The sequence below is a fragment of the Euleptes europaea genome, chromosome 3 (assembly GCF_029931775.1).
Source record: "Euleptes europaea isolate rEulEur1 chromosome 3, rEulEur1.hap1, whole genome shotgun sequence".
Taxonomy (NCBI): domain Eukaryota; kingdom Metazoa; phylum Chordata; class Lepidosauria; order Squamata; family Sphaerodactylidae; genus Euleptes; species Euleptes europaea.
In genome coordinates, this window is record NC_079314.1 from 11,624,743 (window position 1) to 11,652,146 (window position 27,404).

The 27,404-nt window shown below is 46.0% G+C and overlaps 1 protein-coding gene across 1 annotated transcript; it reads left to right on the forward strand.

The window, feature by feature from the left end:
• The first annotated feature begins 910 nt into the window (after positions 1 to 910).
• LOC130474650 (phospholipase A2 inhibitor and Ly6/PLAUR domain-containing protein-like) lies at positions 911 to 6,633 on the forward strand. Its single transcript, XM_056846342.1, has 5 exons — positions 911 to 971; positions 1,186 to 1,302; positions 2,247 to 2,399; positions 5,537 to 5,665; positions 6,437 to 6,633. The coding sequence occupies exons 1-5, from the start codon at positions 911 to 913 to the stop codon at positions 6,631 to 6,633; spliced, it is 657 nt and encodes a 218-aa protein (XP_056702320.1).
• Positions 6,634 to 27,404: the final 20,771 nt, after the last annotated feature.

The following is a 27,404-nucleotide window of genomic DNA, read 5'->3' on the forward strand; positions in this document are numbered from 1 at the left end:
GAGCCCCCAGACTTCAAGGCACCAGCTTGCCAATAGGCTCTTTCCACCAGTCCTCGCCAACGTTGACCTTCTGAACCTGAAAACCGACGGACCGCTCGGCTCGTAAATGCCTGGACGATGGGGCGACCCCTTTGCTGGCCCATAAAATTAGACCCCCTGTGCCAAAGTTACCAAACTTCAGTGACCGTCTAAGTAGAGTCCCTTGCAGCCAATTTGGTGACTCTACCTCCAAAAATGCCCCCACAGGAGCTTTGAAAAAATTCCCATAGACTATAATAGACCTGATTTTTTGGTAAACCTGGAAATAAGCTGAATACCCATATTTACCGGTATGGGTAAACCCAAAATTTACCTTTTCTTTTTTCCTTGGCACAACCCTAGCAGCATCCTAACTCCTTTTGCCCTGGGAATGCCCCCTCGAGTTGCAGCGTTGCTATGCCACCCTTTTTGATGGTGTAGCCTCACTGTTTTCTATGGGGGCATTTTCTCCATTTTACATTTTAAATTGTTTTTATTTTACTTTCGGCGGCCGGGAAGCCTCTGTGGAGGCGCCACGGCTGTGCCGCTCCCCGCTGCTATGCATCCACCCCCCCCCCTCTGAAATGGGCTACCCACTGACTTTGGTTTCTGTTTTCCCTCACCTTCTTCAGCGCTCCTTCCTATTGGCTATTCATGTCACTGCATTGTATTTATTGAGTTATTTATTGATAGGGCGCCTACTTAATTTTAGCATGTATAAGGTTTATGAGGTTTTAAATTTTATAATATGTATTTTAAGCGGATTGTTTATCCTGGTTGGTAGCTGCCCTGAGCCTGACTGTTTTATAGAACATATAAAGCCCCTGTACTGAAAAGCTCTCAATATTAGGGGATTCCAGCCTGCCTGCCTGTGTCTCATACTGTTGGTAGCATGATGAGGACTTCCATTGCCCTGTTCATCTTTGCTGTTCTAGTTGCTGCATCTAAACCAGGTATGTTGTATGGGTTTGCCGATTTTTCATTTAATTTTTTTTTAGACATCCTTTTTGTACCCTGAAACTCGTGTCGGTCTCTAAGGTACTACTGGACTCGAATCTAACTGTTTTTCTGCAGACCAGCACAGCTACTGGCTTGCCTCTACATGAAACTAACTCGCCTCTACATGAGTTTCTCTTTTGCTCAGTCTCTTTCTGTGTGCTCTTTCAGCATTTGCCATTCAATGTCGAACTTGTTCCGCCGTAAATGTAGAGTGTGCCGGCACCCTCAGGAACTGCAGCTCTGAGCACGACACCTGTGGTTTAATTTTCACCAAAGCAACACTGTGTAAGTAATGGGAACCTAAGCTCACACATATTCATGAAGTTGTTGTTAGGCATTCTATATGTGCATCAGCAGGGAAGGAAGGCCGATGGTTGTCACTGTAGCTTTGTGACTGTCATAGCCTGGCATGATTTTCTTTTAAATCTTTTTTAAAGCAACATTTTCCTACACAGCCCTTATGCAAATCGATGAAGTAAGAACCTACAATTTGCATTTTATGGCTGAAGGAGATGTTACTTATCAGTAGGGCTTGCCAGCTCCAGGTTGGGAAATACCTGGAGATTTTGGGGGCGGAGCCTGAGGAGGGTGGGGTTTGGAGAGGGAAGGGACTTCAATGCCATAGAGTCCTATTGCCAAAGCGGCCATTTCCTGCAGGTGAACTGATCTCTGTCATGTGCCATGATACTCAACTGCACCTTTCCCGGTTTCTGCCAAGTGTTTTTAGAAAGTGGGTGGGACTTGGTGAGTCTTTTGCCCAGAAAGGTTCTGATTTGCCCTTGGAGATTTGATTGGCTGTGCAGATTTTAAAATATATTGCTTTGACAGTAGCTGCCACCACAGTACAAGGATCTTTACTGTGTGACTGCCATTTTGTGGCTGTGCCCACCATGATGCATCCGAATTCCAAAGGTGCCCCCTGTCTCAGAAAGTCTGGAGACTCTTGCTTTAGACCCATCTTTTCATTGTTTAGGCAGGCTTCAAACGTAAAACCTCACAAATACTGAATGCCATCAACTGTCCATCAATTAAATATTGTCAGATAGCAAAAGCTGAGAGGAAGCCTCAGAAGTTGCTGATGAGATATCAAATATTTCAATGTGTAAATAATATGTAACATCAAAATTGCAGAGCAGAATTTTTGGGAGTTATTTGGCATCACTCCTGGTGGAGTATTTGTGAAAATTTTATTTCACACCAGTGAGTCATCATTTTATTCTAATGCACAGTAGGAAACACATTGAAGACCACACGAAGATCATGTACAACGCGACAGAGCTGTGTTCCTGGGGATATATTTATGCATCTTGACAATGGATATCGAGAGACAGGGAGTAGCATCTGCTGTACCACGGACGATTGCAACGCAGCAAATTTTACAGGTATGCATCCTATGCATATATAAAGCTGCCTTAAGGGTACTAAAGATAGAATTTATTTGTATGGTCCTGCACTGTCTTTCTTGGCTGGCAATGGTTCTTCCCAAACCTAGCTGCATGAGATCCTTTGAGGAGATGCAGAGAACTGAATCTTATATGTGCAATGTATATTATCTGCCACTGAACCATGGGCCCTCCCTTGGGTTGCCAGCTCTGAGTTGGGAAATACCTGTAGATTTTTGGGGTGCAGCCTGAGGAGGGCGGGGTTTGGGGAGGGGAAGGACTTCAATGTCATAGAGTCCAAATGCCTAAGCGGCCATTTTCTCCAGATGAACTGATCTCTAACGGTTGGAGATCAGTTGTAATAGAGGGAGATCTCCAGCTAGTACCTGGAGATTAAACAACAAAAAAATCAACCTGTGCCAGTAATAAGTGAACTTTAAGGAAAAGGCAGCACGAAGGATTATCAATAATCCATAATTGGTAAGTGTACAGTTTAAATAATTTATTACTTGACGAATGCAGCATTAATTAATGCTTTGCCTATGCCAAGAATCACAAAATAATAATAATAATAATCCAAACATAAATCCGCTATCTAGCTATAAGGTTCTCACATTACAATGTACAATACAAAAGAAAAGAATTGCAATTCAACAATGACGCAATAAGGTCCAGGTGGAAGTATGTGCGTCTGCACCCATTATTGACCACTTAACAAGTTTGTGAGTCTGCACCCATTATTGACCACGAAGGTTCCAATTGGCAGCCAAGACATTCTGTTCCAACGGTGGGTGCAAAAATGTCCAGAGGAGAGCCCAAAGGCAAAATTATTCAACTCAAAGGAGGAGAACGTAAAGCTAGCCGTAACACGTTTCGCTACGCTTCATCAGCTCAATTCTTGTTCATTATAGCATGCTGTCGGATGCCTCCTGAAGCTGTAATAGAAAGCAAGATGTCTCACTATACAAATGCTGTTAAATACATGGTCTCCATAAACATTCATACATATGCAAAAGTAAAAATCATAATAACGCATTCCCACACAATATATAATCTCTTACCCCAACGTGTGCGTCTGTCTGTTCAAATTGTTATGCGCGCACCCTGTTTCTCCTGTGGCATTGGCTATTACTACAGAGTCTAGGACTAAGAAGGTTCAATCGGCCAATGGGGAGGTTACACCTGGATTCCCACTTCCCTGTGGAGGGTGCGGGTATGCTGTAGGTTTAAAAAGACAGTCATCATGAAGTATATTCTACTAGAAACTATAGGAAGCATGAAAGATCAAATTCATTGTTCAGTCCATTTGGAATCATCGTTTGAAAGGCAAAGATGAAACGCATCTCTTGCTGCAAGAGAATCTTTTTAAGATCCTGAGTCTGAAAGGGATGAGGCTTGTGTTGCCAGAGTACAAAAAAAATGTCAGTGTCAGAATGGCCCCAGGAAATGTAGTGTTGTACTAATAGGACTTCCAAAGTCCTTGCCCGAATGCGGGCCCGGTGCTCACCTATCCTTAATCTAATCTGTCTGGATGTGCACCCGATATACATCAATCCACGGGGCAGACAATTTTTGCATATGTATTTGGCAGCGTTTGTATAGCGAGACATCTTGCTTTCTATTACAGCTTCAGGAGAACCTTATAGCTAGATAGCGGATTTATGTTTGGATTATTATTATTATTATTTTGTGATTCTTGGCATAGGCAAAGCATTAATTAATGCTGCATTCGCCTAGTAATAAATTATTTAAACTGTACACTTACCAATTATGGATTATTGATGTTTGAGCCTTTGTGCTGCCTTTTCCTTAAAGTACCTGGAGATTGGCAGCCCTAGCCCTCCCCCAGACCTGTTTCCTCCATGATTTTAATGGCCCTCCTTATCCTCTGGATTGCATCCACTCATTCTCTTGATCTTCTCCACATGGCTTACACAATTTAGTTTCTTCCAGCATCCATAGGAATGTCTCATCCGAGACTGGAAATCAATAGTTCAAGTTTGGTAATTTTAGACTCTGATCTTATTGTCTTGCACCCTTTATAAGGCAATATATATTTCAGGGGGCTGCAAAGCCTGCTTGTTTGCCAGGGTTTTTAAAGGGGTTTATTTTATTTTATTGTTTAAAACATTAATTATCTGCCTTTCTTTTTTATGGAGCTCAAGGAGGCTGGAGACTTAGATAAAAGGAATATAAAATAAGACACATTAAAAACATAAAAACAAAATTCTAAAATCATACCTCAGGACTGCTAGTACACTTAGCCAAATGCAGAGTTAAATAAAACCATCTTCAACTGCCTCCTACAGTTCAAAAGTGAGGGGGCAAGGCACACCTCCCTGGGGAGGGTGTTCAATAATTGTGGGGCTGCCACTAAAAAGGCCCTCTCTCATACACCCACCAAACAAGCATCTTTGATTAATGGGACAGTCAGGAGAGCCTCTCCCTGTGATTCCCAGGCCGGAACATATGGGAGAAGATGATCCTTCAGATACCTTGGTCCTAAGCCATGTAGGGCTCCAAAGGTCAAAACCAACACCTTGAATGGGGCGTGGGAGTTTGGATGGCAAGCATGTTCTAATGGGGGGAGGAAGAGAGATTTTGGGTTTGCTATTTTATTTCCTGTGTTTAACTGAAAATGTTTTAAAATATTATAAGCTGCATTGAACCATGGTGAAAGGCGGGTTATACATATTTCAATAAACAAATAAAGTAATAATTAAAAATGCCTCTTTCGGGGCTAGGGTTGCCAAGTGCCCGGTGGTGGCAGGTAAAATCCCACCAATCCACCGGGCTACCCACCGACCACCTGGAAACCATAGAGTTTTGGCAGTGAATGATGGAGTGTTTGTGTTGCTTCTGGGCAAAACCAGAAGTGACATAGGCTCGTAGTGCTGCACACGTGCACTTGTCGCACCAGGCATGTGGGCACATTGCGCCAGGTGCGCATGTACTTTGCCCACCAAAGAAAAGCTCCCGCCGATGGATCTACGAGCCCTGGTAAGCCTATTCGGGGGCCTGAACTTCAAACCCAATTTAGGTCTGAAATTTAGAATTTGTTCGATGCCCTTTCTCTACTTTCTTATTAGCCTTATTCATGGATTCATTAAAGCTTGTTCTTGGCTGTTTCTTCCTAGTGCCGGTCTGGAATGAAACTCTGAATGGGCAGCAGTGTCCTTCCTGTAGTGTCGATTACCCCAATACATGCAAACAAGAGACCATCAATTGCATGGGATCGGCAACCGTGTGCTTCACCAGCATGACTGGTAATTCTGATTTGTTCACTCATCTATCTTTCATTTTTTAGCTATGAGAATATTAGGATTTCAGATGCAGGCTTGTGGTTAGGGTTGCCAACCTCCAGGTAGTAGCTGGAGATCTCCTGCTATTACAACTGATCTCCAGGCAACAGAGATCACTTTTCCTGGAACATGGGATCGAGGAGGGGAGTTTGAGGAGGGGGGGCCTCAGCGGGGTATAATGCCATAGAGTCCATCCTCCAAAGCATTCATTTTCTCCAGGGGAACTGATCTCTGTAGTCTGGGGTAAATCAGTTGTAACTCCAGGAGATCTCCAGGCCCCACCTGGAGGTTGGGAACCAGAGTACCCAGGAATGCTGAGTCTCCTTTACTCTAACAATTTTTGCTGCATGCTAATTTCATTGATGGGAGGGAAGGCAGCATGGTATAGTCTGATCTTGTCAGATCTCAGAAGGTAAGCAGGGTGGGTACTTGGAAGGGAGACCACCAAGTAAGACTCTACAGAGGAAGGCCATGGCCCACCACCTCTGCTTCTCATTTGCCAAGGAAGCTCCTTGCAGGGGTCTCCTTAAGTCAGCTGCGACTGGACTGTACTTTACACATGCATACAATCTCATCAATATCAGACTCAGGCTTTGTTGAGGTCTTATTATACTCTATCTTGCCTTGTGTAGGCTCCATTGGAATCTAAAGGGCCAAATAAACTCCTCTTCCTTCCACTATGTCCTCCCCTCTTTTTCTCCTACTTACTTATGTGGCCTTATTTTCTTCCTGTAGGTTCCATCATTCACCGGGGCTGTGCCACCAGATCTTTCTGTGCCAATAGTTTCGGGCTGGTCATTACTAAAAGTCTTCGCATAGTCTTGTCTTCTCAAAGCATAGAATGTGCAACAGATGGTGTGCCAGGACTGGGATCAAGCCGGCTCTACCTCCAAACCTTTGCTGGGTTTCTGATAGCAAAGGCTTTTTTCTAGTGTCTTTTTTAATGTGTGTGTGATCATGAGAACCTTGCACTGATATTTTCTGCTTCTCACCTTTCATTGATTTTCCTTGACTTTGTTTTGGATAGCCCCCTTTTCCCCTTCCACTGGTGGTCTGCTAAAGTCTGAGCTCAAGTCTTTTCTGGAAACACTCTAAGGGTGTTTTTCTGTAATACCGGAAGAGTTTATGCCCATTAGGCTTAATGAGAAGGTAAAACCTGTTCTGGCTAGAACTTGCTTTCTCCCTTCCCATTTTAACCTTGCTGTAAAATAATTGGTGAAAAATGTCCATGCTGGTTGCACTTTGGGGGGGCAGAATGCATAGAGAAGCGGCTCAGCAGCTTCATCCAGCACATTGGTATTGGTACATACTAGGGTTGCCAGGTCCCTCTTCACCACTGGCAGGAGATTTTTGGGGTGGAGCCTGAGGAGGGGAGGGTTTGGGGAGTGGAAGGACTTCAATGCCATAGAGTCCAATTGCCAAAGCGGCCATTTTTCTCCAGGTGATCTGATCTCTATCGGCTGGAGATCAGTTGAATTAGCAGGAAATCTCCTGCTACTACCTGGCAGTTGGCAACCCTAGTACATACCCTGACCTCGATGTAGGGTTGCCATCATGGGTGAGTAGGGTTGCCAACCTTCAGATCTGGGAGACGGGATTTTCAATACGACCCCAGACCACCACGGCGGACCAGACGTCCCCCACAACAAACTTAGTAGTCAACTTATTGGCTAAAGTTCTTACTCCAGAGGAGGAACGGGTTCTTAATTTGGGTCTCGGATTTGTCCCCACCCCTCGCTATTCAGCTTTCCGCACCAGAGTCGATTTGTATAAGTTCTTTCGCACTATTAAGCTTAAAGAATTCTTTCATGGACAAAGCACAGTTATACGCAACTTCCGCCCGAAATCCACCTTTATTCCTAAGAATCCAAGTCATTATATCAATACTTTTGCAGTCTTAGTTTTGAAAGACGTTGACAAGTTAGAAAAATGTAAGGCTTGGAGGCGAGATATACTGTCCAACTTATCTCCAAGTGATACTGCCGTCTTAGAAACACTATCTAAAGATGCAAATATTATTATTCGCCAAGCAGACAAAGGAGGAGCCATTGTAGTAATGGATTCTGAGAAATATGATCATGAGAACTGGAGACAGCTCCAGGACTCTCGTTACTACAAAAAGATTGCACAGGATCCTACCGATAGAGTTGCTAATATTATCAAAACTGTCCTCTTTGAAGGCTTGTCCTTAAACTTTATTGATAAGTCTACAGTGGAATTTCTAACTGTTCAATATCCTAGAATTCTGGTTTTTTATTCATTGCCCAAGATTCATAAATCCTTGTTAACCCCCCCCCCCCGGAAGACCTATCATATCAGCAATTGGTAGCCTCCTAGAACCCATCTCTAAATATATTGACACATTTCTACAACCATTCAGCATTCTTACTCCTTCTTACATTAAAGATACTGGTCATTTCATTAATAAAATTGAACACTTACCAATATCTGACAATATGGTCTTTGCAACTTTGGATGTGGCAGCCCTTTATACGAATATTCCACTTGATGGCGCTAGGCAGATTATTCAGGATAGATTGCATTCTAGAAATGATCTCTCTCCACCCACTCATTTTTTGCTTTCATTAATAGACATTTTATTTGAAAACAATTTTTTTCGTTACAAAGAACAACTCTTTATTCAGAAGCAGGGTGTTGCTATGGGCGCCGCGTGCGCACTGGCGATTGCTAATTTGTATATGGCTTCATTCGAGTGGAGATTCTTGTTTACCAATCCCTTTTTTTATTCACATGTCTTACATTATTATAGATTTATTGATGATTTGTTTTTTATTTTGGACTCACCTGAGACCTTCCAGACCTTATGCTCTTGGATCAACTCTTTGGATACGCATTTAGAATTCACGGGTTCTTACAATCAGCAATCTATATCATTTCTTGATGTGACGGTCTTTAAGACCCAGACTGGCACAGTGGCTGTCAAACCATTTCACAAACCAACTGACCGTGGCGCTGGTTTGCACTTCAGCTCTCATTATCCTCTGCATCTAAGGGAGAATTTACCTTACAGTCAACTTCTGAGACTAAAGCGTAATGCAACTTATAAAGAAGATTTCCACAGGGCGACATTGGAGCTGACGAGAAAATTAGAAGGAAGAGGGTATAAGTATTCAGTGATCCATAGGGCTATACAGAAAGCAAATTTGAGAAGCAGGGAATCTCTGCTCCAGACGGACAGAGTTCCCTGTAACACACCTCCCAGAATATATGCCTCGATGGATTTTACACATTTATCCAATGATTTGAAACGCATTATATACAAGCATTGGCATATTTTACAAGATATACCAGGGTGTAAAGATTTTCCTGTTTTCGGTTTAAGGAGGACTCCTTGTTTGAAAGATCTTTTGGTACATACGTATCAGGCAGCAGTACCGCGAGAAGTTAATATCCACAGCCATTTTAGGTGTGGTTCTTGCTCCTTTTGCCCTTATAGCCTTCCAGTAAAGGAGGTTAGTTCCTCAGCGTTTAAATTCACTTATAAGATCAATCATTTTAGTAATTGTTCTATACGTAACATCGTGTATGTGATCACGTGTCCCTGTTCTCTTCTTTACATTGGCTCAACGACGCGACAATTAAAACTACGCATAGGGCGCGATTGCGCGCAAAGAACTTGGAGGCACTGCTCACGTCACATTATCTCCAAAAAGGACATTCGGAGAATGATATGCGATTCTTTGCCCTTTGGAAACATAGATCTAAACCTTACCAACATCAGGACGTATCTACAATATTACACAGACAAGAGATGAAACTAATTTTCTTATTCAAAACACTGTCCCCTGCTGGCCTAAATAATGATTTTGATTTGTCATGCTTTTTATGAATTCTGGTAGGTTCCTTTAAGAACAAAATGGGGGTCTTAACCTGACACAGCTGGTTAGCGTGCTCTATGATTTTAAATGTTGTCCACTAATCAGGGCGTTGATCTGCTTACCTCAAAGGAGGATAGAGGAACCGGTAGGTCTTTGAACCCAGGAGGGTCGTTTGTCACATTAATGGTAAGATGAGTTAGACAATTTTGTTGATTTACATTACTATGATGAAATTTTGTACTCGGATATAGTGTTCTGTGTGTACTATTTGGATTCCTTACAGAGGCATTTGCCCAGGAGTTTAATACAATTAAAGACATAACTGAAGAAGCAATTCGTGCGAAACGAATACCAACTTTGGGGCATCGTCTTGCAACTGAACTGTACACCTGCAATTTGCTATCAACACTATTGGATTATTTTCTACAAATTCTTTTGGATTAAATGTCTGGTGATGTAACCTTCTTTGTTTTTGGATTTCAAGAATTAATCTGAACCTTCCAGTTGTTGCTTTGGACTACCTTGACTACCCAGTTGGGACATATTTAAGTTTTGTAATTTTGACTCCCTATGTGGGATATTTTCATGTTTATTATTGTGTAGAAGAATAGATTCATTGTTATAACAAATTCCAGTGTTGTATTATTACTTGATGAGCCTGCGTGCTGCTGTTATTGCAACCTTCAGGTACTAGCTGGAGATATCCTGCTATTACAACTGATCTCCAACTGATAGAGATCAGTTCATTTGGAGAAAATGGCCACTTTGGCATTGAAGTCCCTCCACTCCCCAAACCCTGCCCTCCTCAGGCTCCACTGCAGAAACCTCCCACCTGTGGCAAAGAGGGTCCTGGCAACTCTATGGGTAAGGGATCCCCTGCTTTGGGCCCCCTGCCCGATGCCGTTCAGCCAGCCAGTGGGGGTCTTACCAGTTGCAAATTGAGGCCTAGGCCTCAATGTTGAAGTGCCCCAAATAAAGGTATTTTACCTGTGGCACTATTAACTGTCCCTGTGTACATAAAGAGGTTCAAGTTTCCCCCTTTAGACGTGACACCCATGTAGATAAATGTGTGTCAAGGAACACCCCCCTCTCTCTGGCTCTCTCCCGTCTTGCTTTCAATTCACTTAGTTTGCATAAAGCACTCACATAAATTCCTTAATCTGCAACATTGTCAAACATAGCCAGTCTCCTGTACTTTCCTAGCGCGTTATCTATTACAAAGACCTTCGTGTCCCGGCAAAAGACTGCTTTGCAGAATTACTTGTTGGTCTCGGTTGCCAAGAATGACATCCATGGGAACAGCAGGATTGTATCGTATTAAAATCCATTGATAAAAAATGTATAAAGCTTGATGCTTAGAGAACAGCAGTATGATTCTTTCTTTTGCTTTTGGGCTGAAGAGATTTGATCCCAGCTTTGTACTGTTTAAAACTTGGTATCATTAAACAGTAAGCTGTAAAAGTACTTCCTGATCTCCAGTGCGTTATCCTTTGATCAGACCTATCTGGATAGAGTTTTCTAGGCACAACAATGTTGTCGGTACATTGATATCACTTTCGGAAGTGATGTCATCACGTTGCCATCAATGTGGGAGACACACTTGTATTTGGGCAAAACTCTATGTTAGAAACAGCTTCTACCATAGTGTTTTTGCCCAAATAACAGAGCCTCTCCTCCGTTGTCGGCAACATGATGACCTCAGTGGTGGAAGTTATGTCAACGCACTGATGGCATCGAGGCCTAGGCCTCAATTGCGACTTATAAGACCCCTCACACCCTCTCTGTTGGTTGCTGGGGTCCTAGGGTTGCCAGCCTCCAGGTAGTAGCTGGAGATCTCCTGCTATTACAACTGCTCTCCAGCTGTAGAGATCAGTTCACCAGGAGAAAATGGCCCCTTTGGCAATTGGACTCTATGGCATTGAAGCCCTTCCCCTCTCCTTTCTTCAGGCTCCACCCTGGTGGTGAAGGGACACCTGGAAACCCTATGGATGGCCCAGGCTAGTCTGATCTTGTCAGATCTCAGCTGGTAAGCAGGGTTGGTTCATTAGTATTTGGATGGGAGACCACCAGGGAAGTCCAGGGTCACTACACAGAGGCAGGCAATGGCAAACCACCTGTGAATGTCTTTTGCCTTGGAAACTCTATGGGGTCTCCACAAGTCAGGTGCAACTTCAGGGCACTTTCACCACCACCACACACTCCTCCCAAAATAACAGTCCCTTACCACTTTTCAGTAGTTCACAGACCTTTTCCATGGTGTGCCCAGTCCTGGGGGAGGGTCTACCAGAATGGGCACCTTCACATGTAGGGTTGCCAGGTCCCTCCTTGCAACCAGCGGGAGGTTTAGGGAGGCGGGGTTGGGGGTGAAGATGAGCGTCATCTAAGTGATGATGTTACCTCTGGTTTGGCAGGGTGGCCCCACCTGGGGCACCGAAGAAAAATAGCCCCAGATGACCACTGGAACGAGGGAAGCAATGAAGGTAAAACAGGCTGCGAGCAGCTCCCGTCCTCCTGCCTTAGGGTTGCTGGCGATCTCCTGCTATTACAACTGATCTCCAGCTGATACAGATTAGTTCACCTGGAGAAAATGGCCGCTTTGGCAATTGAACTCTATGGCATTGAAGTCCCTCCCCTCCCCAAACCCTGCCCTCCTCAGGCTCCGCCCCAAAATCCTCCCACCAGTGGCAAAGAGGGACCTGGCAACCCTATCCTGCCTCCCACCAAACAGCTGATTGGAAAAACCAGCTGATTAGCGGCCAGGCTCTGGGAGGCGCGGGGAGGGTAGCTGGAGGGGGGAAATAAGGTGACACACCTTTTTTCCTCTCCTCCAACTACCCTCCCACCGCCTCCCCGCAGCCTGTTTTACCTTCGTTGCCTCCCTCGTTCCGGTGGTCATCTGGGGCTGCTGTTTTTCTCCGGCGCCCCAGTTGGACTCATGATGTCATCACACTGGATGCTCCCCTCTCCCTTCCCCGCCTGCTTCCGCCCACTGATACCTGAGAGTCGGCGGGCAACAGGAGCAACCACCGGTAGATTGCCCACTATAAGTGGGCACTTGGCAACCCTAAACATGCTACATTTACTCATGTGTAAAACAATTTTGTTCTTAGGGTTGCCAGGACCACCCTTGCCGCAGGTGGGAGCTTTGCTGTGGTGGGGCTGCGGGGGGAGATCCACGAGCACATAGAATTTTTTGGAGGGATGTGCTAGAGCATCCCCGTCACTTCTGGAGTAAACTGGGAAGCAATATTATCACAGTGCAACACCCCCTCCCCCATGTGCAGATCACACCCCTTCAGCTGGCTTGCTTCCGCAGAGGGTAAACTATTTTGGCAGGTTTGGCTGTGTTCTTTTTAATTCTGTGTGCTTTTAATTTTGGGTGTGTTTTTACTGTTGAGCCTTTTAAAATCTCTGTGTTTTAATTGTATGATTGGAATTGTGTGCATTTTGTCATCCTGTGCATTTCAAACAATCAGGACTCTGTCCACTTTTTAATTTTGGTTTCTGAGCATTTCTTTCTTTTTTCTTTCATCTTGTTAATTGGGCTGTTATCTTTTGGGTCCTCGTAACCTGGTGTTGAATTGTTAGCTGCTTTGGATCTGAGGAAATATAGCAGGATATACATTTTACATAAGTGAGCCTTGTAAAAAATTGTATTTATGTTGAAAAGTGCATTGCCTTGTTTGACTTGCAAAGTTATGAAACACCAGCCTGGAAGCACTCCCCTCTAGAGGGAGGTGCCTATTACAGGGGAGGCTGGGGGGAAAAGGCTTTGGGGCCCGGGAACAGAAAGAAAGAAAGAAAGAAAGAAAGAAAGAAAGAAAGAAAGAAAGAAAGAAAGAAAGAAAGAAAGAAAGAAAGAAAGAAAGAAAACTCCAAGGTGGAGGTGCAGCTAGAGGAGAAGCTGGGGTTTTTTCCTCCTGATGTTATGGGGACTTGAGAGAGAAGAAAACAGCCGGGGACACAGAGAACGCCAGCTGGCATAAGTTTGGCCATCTTCTGGACTGAGTCTTTGATCCTGAGTGTTACTGGGGACTTTGCTGTGGCTGTGAGGAACTGTGAGGAGTGGGACCTGTCTGCAGCTTGTGAGCCAGAACCCAGAGACTAAAGAGACTTCCTGCCCTTTGCCCACTGACTTTGGGATGGGTTGAAATAATGGTTATCCTTACTGTTTGTTTCACACCCCTAGTTTGACTTTGCTGTTCCCCTCCCCTCTCAATAAACGTTACTCATTTAAGTGTTCAAGTGTTTCCGGTTTTGAATGGGGCATCTAAAATCCTGTGGTCACTAACCTGGCCCTTTTTACTGCAAAAAGGGTTACACATAATTAAATGAATTCCTTGTCTTTCTTGTGACATCGAAATGTGTGTATTTCTGTCTGCTCCACTCTTCCCCGCTCTTGACAGCAAGGTTGACTTGTGGTGACTTTGTAATGCTTGTTTAGCTTATACATCTGCAAGCAGAGCATAAGTGGAAACACAGAGTACTTCTTCGACAGGCATATAATAGAAGTTTCGCCCTCCCAGGACTGCACCCACAAAATTGTTTGGGATCTAATGCAAGAGAAACCAAGGTCATGTGTCACAATGAGAGCTTTACAACTTGAGATGCCCCCTGAAGACTAGCATTTTGTTTTGTTCAGGGATCCCGAATGTGGTGTTGGTGGGTGCACCCACCAACACGTTTTTCTGGTACCCACCAAGCATTTTTAGAAAGTGGGTAGGGCTTTTGCCCAGCAGGGCTTCTGATTGGCCGTTGGAAATTTGATTGGTTGTGCAGATTCTTAACCATGTTGCTTTGGCACCACAGATCAACCATCTTCACTGTGTGACAGAAGGTAAGCTGTGGCAGCAATTTTGTGGCTGTGCCCACCACACTGTGTCAGACTTCCTAAGGTGCCCACAGGCTCAAAAAGTTTTGGGACCCCTCATTTTTGTTTATTTTGAAAAAGAATTTCAACTTACAGTCGACTGGAATGCAAAAGAAAATGCTACAGAATATTTAGTTTTCTATTTCTTTAGAAAATGTGTATGTTGCCTCTCCAGATCTACTCAAAGGTGCCCATAATAATTAAACAATAAAAACAAGGGACATCGGTAAAAACATAATCCAAAGTAGCCATCTTGGCAGCATTTAACACCTTGGAAATCGGCAAACAAATAAATCCATAAATCAAGTGTTGGTAGTTGCTGGATCTGCCATAAAAACAAAACTGATTTTCTTCACATTAAGATGGTTTTAAAAAGTGACTTCCATTGCATGGTTTGGGCTGTGACTCCATGGTAGAGCCTCTGCTTAGCATGCAGAAGACCTTTGGGTCCTGAGGTGCCAGGGAGTTGCCAGGTCCCCTCTCTCCTCTGTCAGGAGAATTTTGGGGCAGGGATTGCACAGCAAGGATTGTGTGCGCAGCCACGAGCTGTGAAATCCCATCACTTCCGATTTACTTCCGGAAGCACTGCAGTGCAACAGGACAATTTACCGCTCAAGCTCCCATTTGTGAGGTAAATCGTCCCTTCACGCTATGGCGCTTCCGGAAGTAAACCGGAAGTGATGGGATTGCACAGCTCGTGGCTGCGCACACAATCCTTGCTGTAAGCCAGCCAATGGATTGGCGGGCAATTCCAAGCCACCTGGCAACCCTATGAGGTGCTCAGGTAGGGTTGCCAGCTCCGGGTTGGGAAATATGTGGAGTTTTTGGGGGTGGAGACTGGGGAGGGAGAGGTTTGGGAAGGAGAGGGACTTCAGAGGGGTACAATGCCATACAGTCCACCTTCCAATGCAGTCATTTTCTCCAGGTGAACTGATCTCTGTCACCTGGAGATCAGTTGTAATAGTGAGAGATCTCCAAACACCACCTGGATACTGGCAACCCTGTGCTCAGGAGAAGAGGAAGAGGAAGAAGAGTTGGTTTTTATACCCTGATTTTCTCTACTATAAGGAGTCTCAAAGCAGCTTACAATTGTGTTCCCCTCCCCACAACAGATACCTTGTGAGGTAGGTGGGGCTGAGAGAATTCAGAGAGAACTGTGAATGGCCCAAGGTCACCCAGTAGGCTTCATGAGGAGGGGTGGGGAAGCAAACCCGGTTCTCCAGATTAGAGTCTGCCACTCTTAACCCCTACACCACTCTGTCTCTCAAGTTATTTTTTAAAATAAATGAATGAATAAATGAACACATGTGCCTAAGTTTTAGGTTTGTATCCCTTTTTTCCATTGTGCTGCAGCTGTGGTCTCACTAGCTCCATTGATGCATCCTGTCACTTACTGGTAAAGATGTGGCCTTTCTTTTCCTCTCAAGGAGCACATTGGCTATTCCCTGTGCACAACCCCATGAACTTTCACTGTCAGGCACAGAAAGAACCATGCTTTCATTGCCAGTCCTCATGGAAAGGTTCAGAATGATCTCATTTGGACCGCTGGAATTTCCCACTTAAACCTTGGGTTGTCAACTCCGGGTTGGGAAATACCCGGAAATTTTGGGGGTGGAGTCTGAGGAGGGTGGGGTTTGGGAGGGGAGGGACTTCAACGAGGTGTAATGCAATAGAGTCCATCTTCAAAAGTGGCCATTTTCTCCAGGTGAACTGATCTCTGTCACTTGGAGATCAGATGTAATGGCAGGAGATCTCCAGCCACCACCTGGAGGTTGGCAACCCCAGTGCAGTGAAGTAACCAAGACCACATTCAAACACACCTCTTCCCCAGCAAAAGAACTCCCTTTGCTTTTCTTATCTGGAAAAAATTCAGAATCACTTCCTTTCTCTTCTTCAGCCAATCCTGCAAGTTCACTTGACTCCCTTTATGAACATTATGAAAATATTGTGACTGTTTGCTGTTGCGTTCGCTTGTTTGCACCATTTTCACTTGTTCTGTGTATATTGTTGCTTGTCTTTGTTGTTGTTTTCTTCTATTGTGTACACATTTGTAATTGTTATTTATCTGATTACCTTTTCACTTTGTTCTCATTACATCGTCATTTTGACCTTTTGGTGTTGCAATTAGGGCTGTCGATTCGGTTCATCCCGAACCGAAAAATTCAGCAGTTTCTAGTTTGGATGGAACCGAATTTTAAAAAGGCGGGAAAACAATGAGCAGAATTCAGCGAGTTTGGGGCGTTCACCAAATAAATTCAGCAAATTCGGGGGCTCCGAATCAGCAGCATAACCATAAAGGCATTAAAAACACATTTGCGCCTTTCCACGGCTCGGGGGGGGGCATGTTTGGAGGTAGAGGTCCCAAACTTTCAGCATAGCTTGAGGTGACTCTTCTTGCAAAAAACCCCAAGTTTGGTGACGATTGGGGCAGGGGGTCCCAAGTTATGAAGCCCAGAAGGGGTCCCCCCCAAAATCAAGCACAGGAATAAAGGCATTAAAAACACATTCGCACCTTTCCGCGGCTCCGGGGGAGCATTTTTGGAGGTAGAGGTCCGAAACTTTCAGCGTAGCTTGAGGTGACCCTTCTTGCAAGAACCCCCATGTTTGGTGATGATTGGGGCAGGGGGTCCCGAGTTATGGGGCCCAGAAGGGGTCCCCCACCCATCTGCCCATTACAGCCTTTAAAAACACATTCGAGTTGGGCCGTACCATTACCCCGGCCCGGGGGTCTGGTCTGGTGGTTGCCTCGGCTGTTGGGCCATACCATTACCCCGGCCTGGGGGTCTGGTTGCCTCGGAAGTTGGGCCATACCATTAACCCGGCCTGGGGGTCTGACTAAAAGGCAATTAATCCCAAGTTATGGGGTCCCCCCCAATCTACCCATTGGAATGAATGGGAGCAGGCAATCCTTAATGTGCATCTAGAGAGCGGCAAATCCAAGGCAAAACCTCCCGTGCCAGAGAGTATGTGTGTGTGAGTCTGCTAGAATCATATTGGATAGGATTACTCCTGAGTCCTCCCAGTCCCTGCTCCTGATAGAAGAGAAGAAGACATCCATAGTAAGACCCATTTGGGGGCTTTTCTCTATAATTCTCTATATTTTTTCCTGTGTGTGTGTATTTGGGGGGGGGGGAGATTCTGTGTGTGTGTGTGTGTGTGTGTGTGTGTGTGAGGGGGGAAGCCAAAGGGGGGTGGGTTTACCTGTTCTGCTGGGGGGTGGGCTTGATTGCCTCTGTGTGGGACTGTGCTTTCTACTGTTTTCACCGATTGCCAATTTTGTGTGGAGTTAACTGTGGGTCAGTGAGTCTCTCTCTGGCTGGTTCCTATTGTTTCCAATGGGCTGTGCAGCCACTCCTGTTGTTTCAAATGGGCTAGCCTGTCATTCATTTTAGTATATCCCCTGTAATGTATTTCAGTGGAGTCAATGCAAGTCAACCGACATTCCCCTCTCCCATTATCTTCAATGGGCTGGGCAGCCTCTTCCATTGCTTCCAATGGGCTGACTTGTCATTCGTTTTAGTACATCCCTTTTAATGGCTTTATTCCAATGAGCAGATGGGGGACCCCTTCCGGGCCCCATAACTCGGGGGGCCCTGACCCAATCTTCAGAAAACTTGGGGGTTCTTGCAAGAAGGGTCTCCTCAAGGTACGCTGAGATTTTGGGGCCTCTACCTCCAAAAATGCCCCCCCGAGCCACAGAAAGGTGTGAATGTGTTTTTAATGCCTTTATTCCTGTGGGTGATTTTGGGGGGGGGGGCCCTTCTGGGCCCCATAACTTGGGACCCCTGCCCCAATCGTCACCAAACTTGGGGTTTTTTTGCAAGAAGAGTCACTTCAAGCTATGCTGAAATTTTGGGACCTCTACCTCCAAAAATGCCCCCCCCCCGGAGCCGCGGAAAGGCACGAATGTGTTTTTAATGGGTTTATTCGGCCGAATTTTTCTCCGAACTCGGAACTTGGTGCCGAATTACATGGATCCGAATCAGGGGAGTTTGGACTTTCACATTTCCTGAATCAAAATGGGTGAATTTTGCCAAATCTGAATTTTAGTGAATTTTTTTTCAACACTCCTAGTTGCAATACACTAATACCATTGTTTGCAGAGCCGACTACTGTTTGTTATTACAGCTTAACTGTATAGTTTTGAGTGAGTCTTTTATATCATATCCTTGTTCTCACTATGGCTCAAAAAATTAACATGTTTACATTTTCTAATGCAGAGAGAGAGAAGTTATTGAAAGCATTACCCCCGTTAAGCAACACTGAGACTACTGAGACTATTGATTGTAACAAACTTATGCAATTGTTGAAAAAGAAAGCTCGCATTGAGTTGCATGGATCTTCCTTGACTGATTATGCCTGCAACAACATCAAAGCTGGGGGCTTCATATACAAAACGGTCCTGCCCTATTTTTTGATAACATTGCTTTTAAAGAGAAATGGGCTGCGGTTCTCAATCGGTGCTCAATGGACCTTATGCTCCTTGTCATTGAGCAAGCCATGGTTGAACTTGAGACTCTTACCAAAGAAATTGATGTTGTAAAAACTGAAATCAAAAAGGATATTGGAATTGGAATATAAGAGCCATATTGACAACATTGAAAAAGATCTAAATTCATATATAGCCAACATAAAAATGTACAAAATGCGTAAATATAACAGAGACAGAGATGACTATAAAAAAAATAGAGTATACAACTGGGAATGGAAAGATTTTGCCACCACAAATAGAAATAGGAATAGGAGAAATTTTGACTCCCGGTCAGAAGCCACTGGATCTGACCATGAGAGTACTGACTCATATGGTTCCACCTTTTCCTCTAGATCTTATCAGCTTTGGTCCCAAGGACGTGGTACAAATTTTCCCCATGGTGCACGTCCATGGGCCAATCGAGGAAAGAAACATTAGTGGTCAATTTGTCTTCTAGGAGGCTATCTATAGAAGAAATTGAAGTGTTAAATTTAGGCTTGGGCTTTGTTCCCACCACACCCTATTCTGCGTTCCAACAAGAATTGAACTATTTAAGTTGTTTCATGCAATAAAACTGAATTTTTTTTCAAATAAACATCTACTAGCCCTGAGAACTCCTGCCCCTTTAAAGCAAAATCTACTTTCAATCCCAATTCCAATAATCATTTGATCAACACTTTTCAATTGTTAGTTACACAGGATGTGGAAAAAATTGAAAAACGCAAATGGCAGCAAAAACCTAACCTTACAGCTGCACAGTCAGGTCCTTAGTAATTTATCTAACAATCCTGAAATCTCGATTTGTCCAGCAGATAAGGGAGGGGAGATAGTGGTATCGAGTACTGAATCATATAGAGCAGAAAATATGAGGCAGCTTTCCGATGTTAACTTCTATCGGTGGCTACCGAATAATCCATCTAAAAAGGTCTCCAACCTCATACGCACAGTAGTGCAAGAAGGTCTTCAATTTGGGTATATTGACAGTAAAACAGCTGATTTTTTATTAGTGACCCATCCAAAAGTACCAGTATTCTATACTTTGCCCAAAATTCATAAAAATTCTACACACCCTCCTGGGCGCCCCATTGTTTCCTCCCGGGGATCTTTAATTGAACCACTTACAAAATTTCTTGATTTCTTTCTACAGCCATTTGTGTCAGCTACTCCTTCTTTTATATTGGATTCACAAGATCTCATCCAACATGTAGAAAAATTCACTATGCCTCCGCAGGCAGTTTTGGCTTCTCTTCAATTTACAGGTAGCTGTCATTCTGATAATCTTGAATTTTTGAATTTGGACATTTTTGTTCAGCACAACCGAATGCTGGGTGTAAGACCATACAGAAAAGCATTGGCAAAAGATACTGGATTACATTATTTATCTAATCATCCTAGGCATTTGAAGAACAGTTTACCTTTTAGCCAGTTGCTCAGATTAAAAAGAAATGCCACCTGTGAGAATGATTTTAAGTCTGCTGCTTTGTGATTAGGAGCAACTTTGGAAAAAAGAGAATATCCCAATAAAACACTTACAGATGCATACAATCGTGTAGCTAGTAAGGAAAAACGTTCACTCTTTCAAAAGAAACAACATGCCACCACGTCTAAATTGTTCTGCTCATTAATGTACAGTCATCATTCTAATGTGATTCAGCAATGTATAAGAAAGCATTGGAACATCCTTAATTCAATTCCAGGATGTAAAGATTTTCCCTTGTTTGGTTTGAATCGTACAAACTCCTTGAGAGATAAGCTTGTACACTCTGATTTATTAAGACCTTCTAGCAGAAGTTCCATGGTAGGGCACTTTAAATGTAAAGGCTGTCCCTTAGGCCTCCCTGTCAAAGAATTTAGATCAGCTTTCTCTGACTTTTGGTTCACACTACGGCATTTTTCTAATTGTAGTACCAGCAAGGTGATTTACACAGTAACATGCAGTTGTTCTCCTTTGTACATTGGCAGCACCGTGAGACAGATGTGTCTCCGCATTGGAGAACACCACTCGTGTATACGCGCTCGTAATCTTGAGGCACCATTAACTAGCCATTTCTTAGAAAAAAAGCATAGCGAGAATGATTTGAGGTTCTTCGTCTTGTGGGTGTACAAGGACCATCCACACAATGTCAATGACGTTCAAAAAGTGCTATTACAACATGAGAAGTGTTTTATATTTCTCTTTAACTCTCTTGCCCCTCATGGACTCAACTAGGGCTGTTGAGAAAAAAATTCAGAAAAATTCGGATTTGGCAAAATTCGGCCCGTTTTGATTTGGGAAATGCCAAAGTTTGAACTCTCCCGATTCAAATCCGTGCAATTCGGCATGAGATTCAGAGTTCAAGGGAAAATTCGGCCGTTTAAAGCTAGTAAAAACACATTCGTGCCTTTCCGCGGCTCTGGGGGGAATGTTTGGAGGTACAGGTCCCAAACTTTCAGCGTAGCTTCACGGGACCCTTCTTGCAAGAACCCCCAAGTTTGGTGATGATTGGGGAAGGGGGTCCCGAGTTATAGGGCCCGGAAAGGGTCCCCCCATGATCAGCCCATTGCAATAAAGCCATTACGAACCCATTCACAGCTTTCTGTGGCTTTTTGAAGGTAGAGGCCCCAAACATTCAGCGTAGCTTGAGGGGACCCTTCTTGCAAGAACCCCCAAGTTTGGTTATGATTGGGGCAGGGGGTCCCGAGTTATGGGCCCCGGAAGGGGTCCCCCCTCCGCCCATTGGAATGAATAGAAATAGACCTTTTGGACTCGGAGTTTGCAAAACCATGCAAAACAACACGTGACGCAACCTTGTGAGTTTGCAAACCATGGAAAAAGACAGAGGTGTGCCAGCTATGCATAAGGAGCAGGTGGGGGTGGAATTTCCCCTTTTGCATCAGACTCAGGAGTCGGGAGTCTCGGGACCGGGCAAATGCATTGTTTAAGTCACAATTTGGAAACTAGGTTTGAGCGAGCATCAAAATAGACCATGCAAAAATGGCCCCAGAGTATTTTCTGCCTGGCTTCTTTTGTCATGGTGGAGGGAAGCCCCCCCTTACACAAACGACCCCTCCAAATGTGAGAAAAGTTGTGCACCCCTCCTCTCTTTCTCTTTTGTATGTTTCTATTCTTTGACTTTCCAAGGTGGGGTTACCTATGGGGCATTCCCCGGGAAAAATTGGGAAGCGGGATGTAGAAACGTTCGCGGCTGGCATTGCTGTACAGCCACCGAAAAGGTGGACCCAGTGCAGCATCGAAAAGTGGGTGAACCAGCGGCCGGCCCAGGGCACCCGTCACAGGATCCGAGAACAGATCCAGCAAGAAGAAACTTCTGCTGAATCCAACTCCATTCCTCCGACTAAGTGTCTCCCTGGTTTTGGGCTTAACATCCCGCCAGAGTGGGTCCCTGCCCGAAGAACAGGGTCCCGAGATAGCGAGGCTGTTGGAAAAGTGGCAAGGAGCCCCAAGCAGCCTCCTTCCAAGATCAGGGTGCCCCCCTCCTCCCCCCAAAATGACATGCCCTTAGAAAGTCCAAGGAAAGCTCCTACCAAAGCAATGTTTTTTGAATCACCAGAGCCGATCAGATCTCCGGTGGCCAATTAGAAGCCCTGCTGTGCAAAAGCCCCACCCAGTAGATGCCAGGAAAGGTGTTGGTGGGTGCAATGGCACCCATGGGCACCACGTTGGGAACACCTGGCATAGAGAGTGCCCCTCTTTCAGAGTGACATACAAGATAGCATCACACTGTTGATTGTACTAGACTGCTATTTCTTTGCACACAAAGCATTCCTCAGCTTGTTCATGTTCTAAGAAACACAGAAAAATTGATCTGGAAGGGACCTCACCTACGCCATAAAATACTATATAAACAGTGAGGGATATAAACAATGAGGAAACCTTCCTCATTGAGAAACAGAACATTAAATTCCTAGTGCAAGGGAATTTCCTCAAGCCACTGTGCCTTGTGTTTTGCACTTCCTTGATGCATAGCAATCTGCTGATTGGCTGAAGCATTGAGTAATGTATAACACTGTCTTATGCCAAGTCAAATCATGCGGTCCTGTAGCCCAATACTGGCAACCCTCCCATTCAGCAGTTTCCTGGCAGAGGTCTGTCCCAGTCCTGAGTTCTGGTTCAGCCACTTCTTCTCTTGGCAGCCGAGAGAGGTCTTCTTTCCTGCCCTTGCTGAGAGATCGAGCAACCACAGAAGGAGAAAATGCTTTTGTGATCAGTGGTACTTCAAAGGGCAAGTCAGCTCCTTCCAGAAAATGTCTCCACACCGTTAAAGCATGTTTCACCACGCGACCTCCTTTTTCCAAATGGGCCAGTTCAGCTGGGATTGGGGAAACCTCTTGGTAAAATAAGCACACGGGTGCAGCTGGCCGTCGTCCCCCCGCTGCAAGAGGGCCACCCCATAACTACTTCAGAGGCATCCACCTGAATGACAAACGGCCACCCACAATCCAGATGCTTCAGTATGGGCTCAGTTGTAAACAACCGTCCCCCTCCCTCCCTCCCTCCCTCCCTCCCTCCCTCCCTCCCTCCCTCCCTTCCTTCCTTCCTTCCTTCCTTCCTTCCTTCCTTCCTTCCTTCCTTCCTTCCTTCCTTCCTTCTCTTTCCTTTCCCAGTTCCTTCTTTCTCCATCCCTCCCCCCTCTCTTCCTCTACTAGGGTTGCCAACTTCCAGGTGGTGGCTGGAGACCTGGCAACCCTAGCATCTCTCTTCCCCCCCCCCCCCGCTGCCAGGAGAGCTACACCTGGTATGGCCCCCAATGATGCTATAAATATGCAAATGGCCCTTTGCAGGAAAAAGGTTCCCCACCCCTGTGGTAGATGCTTTAAGCCGTGTTGGCTTAAATTGCCGTGTTTAAATTGCCGTGTTGGCACTTGGTGGTAAATAAGTGGGTTTTGGTTGCAGTTTGGGCACTCGGTTAAAAGGTTCGCCATCACTGGGCTAGCCTGTCATTCGTTTTAGTACATCCCCTGTAATGTATTTCAGTGGAGTCAATGCAAGTCAACTGACATTCCCATCTCCCATTATCTTCAATGGGCTGGGCAGCCTCTCCCATTGTTTCCAATGGGCTGACTTGTCATTCGTTTTAGCACATCCCTTTTAATGGCTTTATTCCCCCGGGCCGGGGTAATGGTATGGTCCAACTGCCGAGGCAGCCAGACCCCCAGCTGGGCAGATGGGTGGGGGGACCACTTCTGGGCCCCATATCTCGGGACCCTCTGATCCAATCTTTACAAAACTTGGGGGTTCTTGCAAGAAGGGGCCCCTCAAGCTACCCTGAATGTTTGGGACCTCTACCCCCCAAAATGCCCCCCTGGAGCCACAGAAAGGAACAAATGTGTTTTTAATGGCTTTATTCCTGTGGACAATTTGGGGGGGGGTGATCCCTTCCGGGTCCCATACCTCGGGACCCTCAGATCCAATGTTAACAAAACTTGGGTTTTTTTGCAAGAAGGGTCCCCTCAAGCTACCCTGAAAGTTTGGGACCTCTACCTCCAAAAATGCCCCCCGGAGCCACGGAATGCCGCCAATGTGCTTTAAGTGGCTTTATTCCTGTGGGTGATTGGGGGGGGCGACCCCTTCCGGGCCCCATATTTTGGGACCCTCTGATCCAATCAACAAAACCTGGGGGTTCTTGCAAGAAGGGTTCCCTCATGCTACCCTGAAAGTTTCGGACCTCTACCCCCAAAAATGCCTCCCCCGGAGCCACGAAAAGGAGTGAATGTGTTTTTAATGGCTTTATTCGGCTGAATTTTTCTCCGAACTCGGAACTTGGCACCGAATTCCACGGATCTGAATCGGGGGAGTTCAGATTTCAGCATTTCCACAATTAAAACGGGCCGAATTTTGCCGAATCTGAATTTTACTGAAGTTTTTTTCAACAGCGCTATCTAGAAGTCATTTTGTGGGATTTATCTGGTGAGCCCAGAGCTGACATTAGGATACTAAACCCATTTTCCACCTTTCCAACAGGATCACTGCGAATGCCCGCATCCTGGCCGGGGCCGCAGAAAAGGATCTCTAGCGGTTGCTCCTGGAGGAAGCGCGTTGTGCTCATCAGGAGTCCCATTGGTTGGCGGGGTTGGTCACCTCGCAGTGGGTCTACCTTGAGAGAGCAGCGCCTGTGGAGTCCCAGGAGGTTGTGCACCGGGCCCGGGAGGAGACCCGTTGGCTTGCCACTCTCCTCGAGGAAGCGCACCTAGCCCAGAAGGACTCTACACTACTTACCCGACTGATTGCCAGGAACTGCGTGTTGGGCGGGAGCGAGACCCTGTTGGAAGGGACTGTTCTGCTTATTCAAGATTCCGTACCTCTCACTCCCATGGCAGAGCATTGGAGGAACCGTCTCCTGATCGACCCCCTTTTCACCGGGAGGCAAAGAATGCCAATGCCAAAGCAGTCTCGCAGCTGATCGATGTACTGGCAGATACGGCCATCAATGCCATGGTCCTGCAAATTCTGGAGCCTTGTTTCGGTTGCCCTGTACCTGCGGAGCTCATGCATCAGGAGATGCCCTTGCTCCCTAACCACGGGGAATTCTTGCTCTTGCTTCAATGGGAGGCTGAACAAGTTTTGGCTGCAGCAGCCAAAGCTCGGGCTGCCGAGCTGGCGACGGCACAGGCGGAGGCGCTTGTGGCTGTGCAGGGAGCGGCTGCATCTAGAGCACGTCCCAAGGGTCCCATAATTCTGGACATGGGGGGGGGAGGATTGGACGCTTGGATAGTTCTCCCCCGATCCTCCATTGTATGAACTCCCTAGGAGAGCGACGGCTCGTTTACAGAGACTGGCTGCACTCGACCGTCACAGCAGCTTTTCACAAGACGTCGGGGGGTACCCGGACGAGGAAGACCTCAGGGACTGGAATACAAATCTCTGAGTAGGCCAGCCCAGGCGGACCGGGGGGACCACAGACGAGATCCAATTATTGCGGTATCGAAACCAGGACTTGGAGGAACAAGTGGCTCAGATGCGAGACCAAATGGATATTATGTGGTGGGAGTTCGGCAAGTTGCAATGGGCACAATCTCCTGTGCAGGTTCTGCTGCTTCCAGGGCAACCGGGCCAGCTGGGAGCGCCAGTGCCGGGACAACCCGCTCCGGGACAACTCGGTGCACCTGCCCCAGAACAGCCTGGTGCCCCCACTCCAGGACGCCCAGGGGGACCTGCGTCACCAGGTCAACCACAACCACAACCGATAAGGCCCGCTCTGCAACCACGCCCATACGCCCCGCAAAGGGACTTGCGAGCGACGTTTGACGGATCCGCGGAAGGGCTGCCTTACTTTTTACATCAAGTGGACAGTTTTATGAGAAAGCAGGGACCCACCTTTCCCAAGGAAGATAGTCGGGTCAGGTATGTGTCGTCCCTGCTGGAAGGAGAGGCAGCTGAGTGGATAATTCAACAATTTGACCTTCAGGCTCGATCCGTTCAAACTTTGAATGACTTTATGCGCTCGTTACAGAGACGCTTTGATGATCCCTTCTGGAGTGAGAAGGCTAAGACTACTATCCTCCAACTGCGCCAAGGCACTAAGTCTGTCAGGAAATATGCCAGTGAGTTTCAACTACTTGCCAGTAAGATTGTGGACTGGAGCGAAGCCACACAGGTACAGTATTTTCAGGAGGGGCTGAATCCAGAAATCCTGTATTGGGGTTTTATGCAAAGAGACCCGCCTAACCTCGAGGAGTAGATACTACTGGTGGAAGAAGTGTAAAGTCGTTGGCAACTCCTCTCCCTCTCTAGGCGCAGGGCGAGGGAGACAGGACCGCGGCAACCCCGAGCAACCCCAAAACCATCCACAAAAGTACCCGCTCCACCGCCACAGAGACCAGCTCCTGACACTGATCGAGCCAAACGGTTCCAGAGTGGAGCCTGTCTCGTTTGTGGGACTATGGGCCACTTCGTCGCAGCCTGCCCGTTGTGACCGGAATGACCAGTTCCCAGCCCCTGCCCTGGGAGTGCGACTCGGGCGGGTGGAGACAGCTGTTGGAAGAGCGCACCCGCTAAACAAGCCGCAGCCACCAGACAGAAGGGTCCCCTCGCTCTCGAATCTTGATGCAGAAGTCCCTCCGACAGCTCTCACCATTCCACTATCTGACCCCTCCAGGTCCCGGATTACAAATACCACCGTCCTAAGTGAGGACAGTACGGCCTCATCAGAGGAAGAGGGAAACTGGGAAGCCTCGGCACTGAATCTGGTCGCAACTCTTGACCAGACAAAAAAACGGACCGGGTCTGTGGTAACTGGAGCGCCACCGCAGACCCTTGCTCCTGTGCAACCTAAAGCTCCATTAATGGTGAGCGAGGTGGGGGACACTGTTTTCCTAGATGTTATTTTACAACATTACAAGGGGGTCCCCAGATATCTGTTAAGGCCTTAGTCGATTCCGGTTATGCCCATACTTTAATCAATGAAGACATGTTTGAGGCCTTGAAAGTGAAGTCGGTGCGTCTACCCCAACCTGTCCAGTTTGCCCAAATGGATGGTAGTGACTTCTGGGGGGGCAGTGGACCATCACACCGGCAGAGTAGCC

Excerpts from the sequence above, each read along its gene's own strand:
- LOC130474650 (XM_056846342.1), top strand. The coding sequence starts at position 911 with ATGATGAGGACTTCCATTGCCCTGTTCATCTTTGCTGTTCTAGTTGCT. Across the intron at positions 1,303-2,246 it reads TTTCACCAAAGCAACACTGT|TAGGAAACACATTGAAGACC; the intron begins GTAAGTAATGGG and ends TCTAATGCACAG. Across the intron at positions 2,400-5,536 it reads CAACGCAGCAAATTTTACAG|TGCCGGTCTGGAATGAAACT; the intron begins GTATGCATCCTA and ends GTTTCTTCCTAG.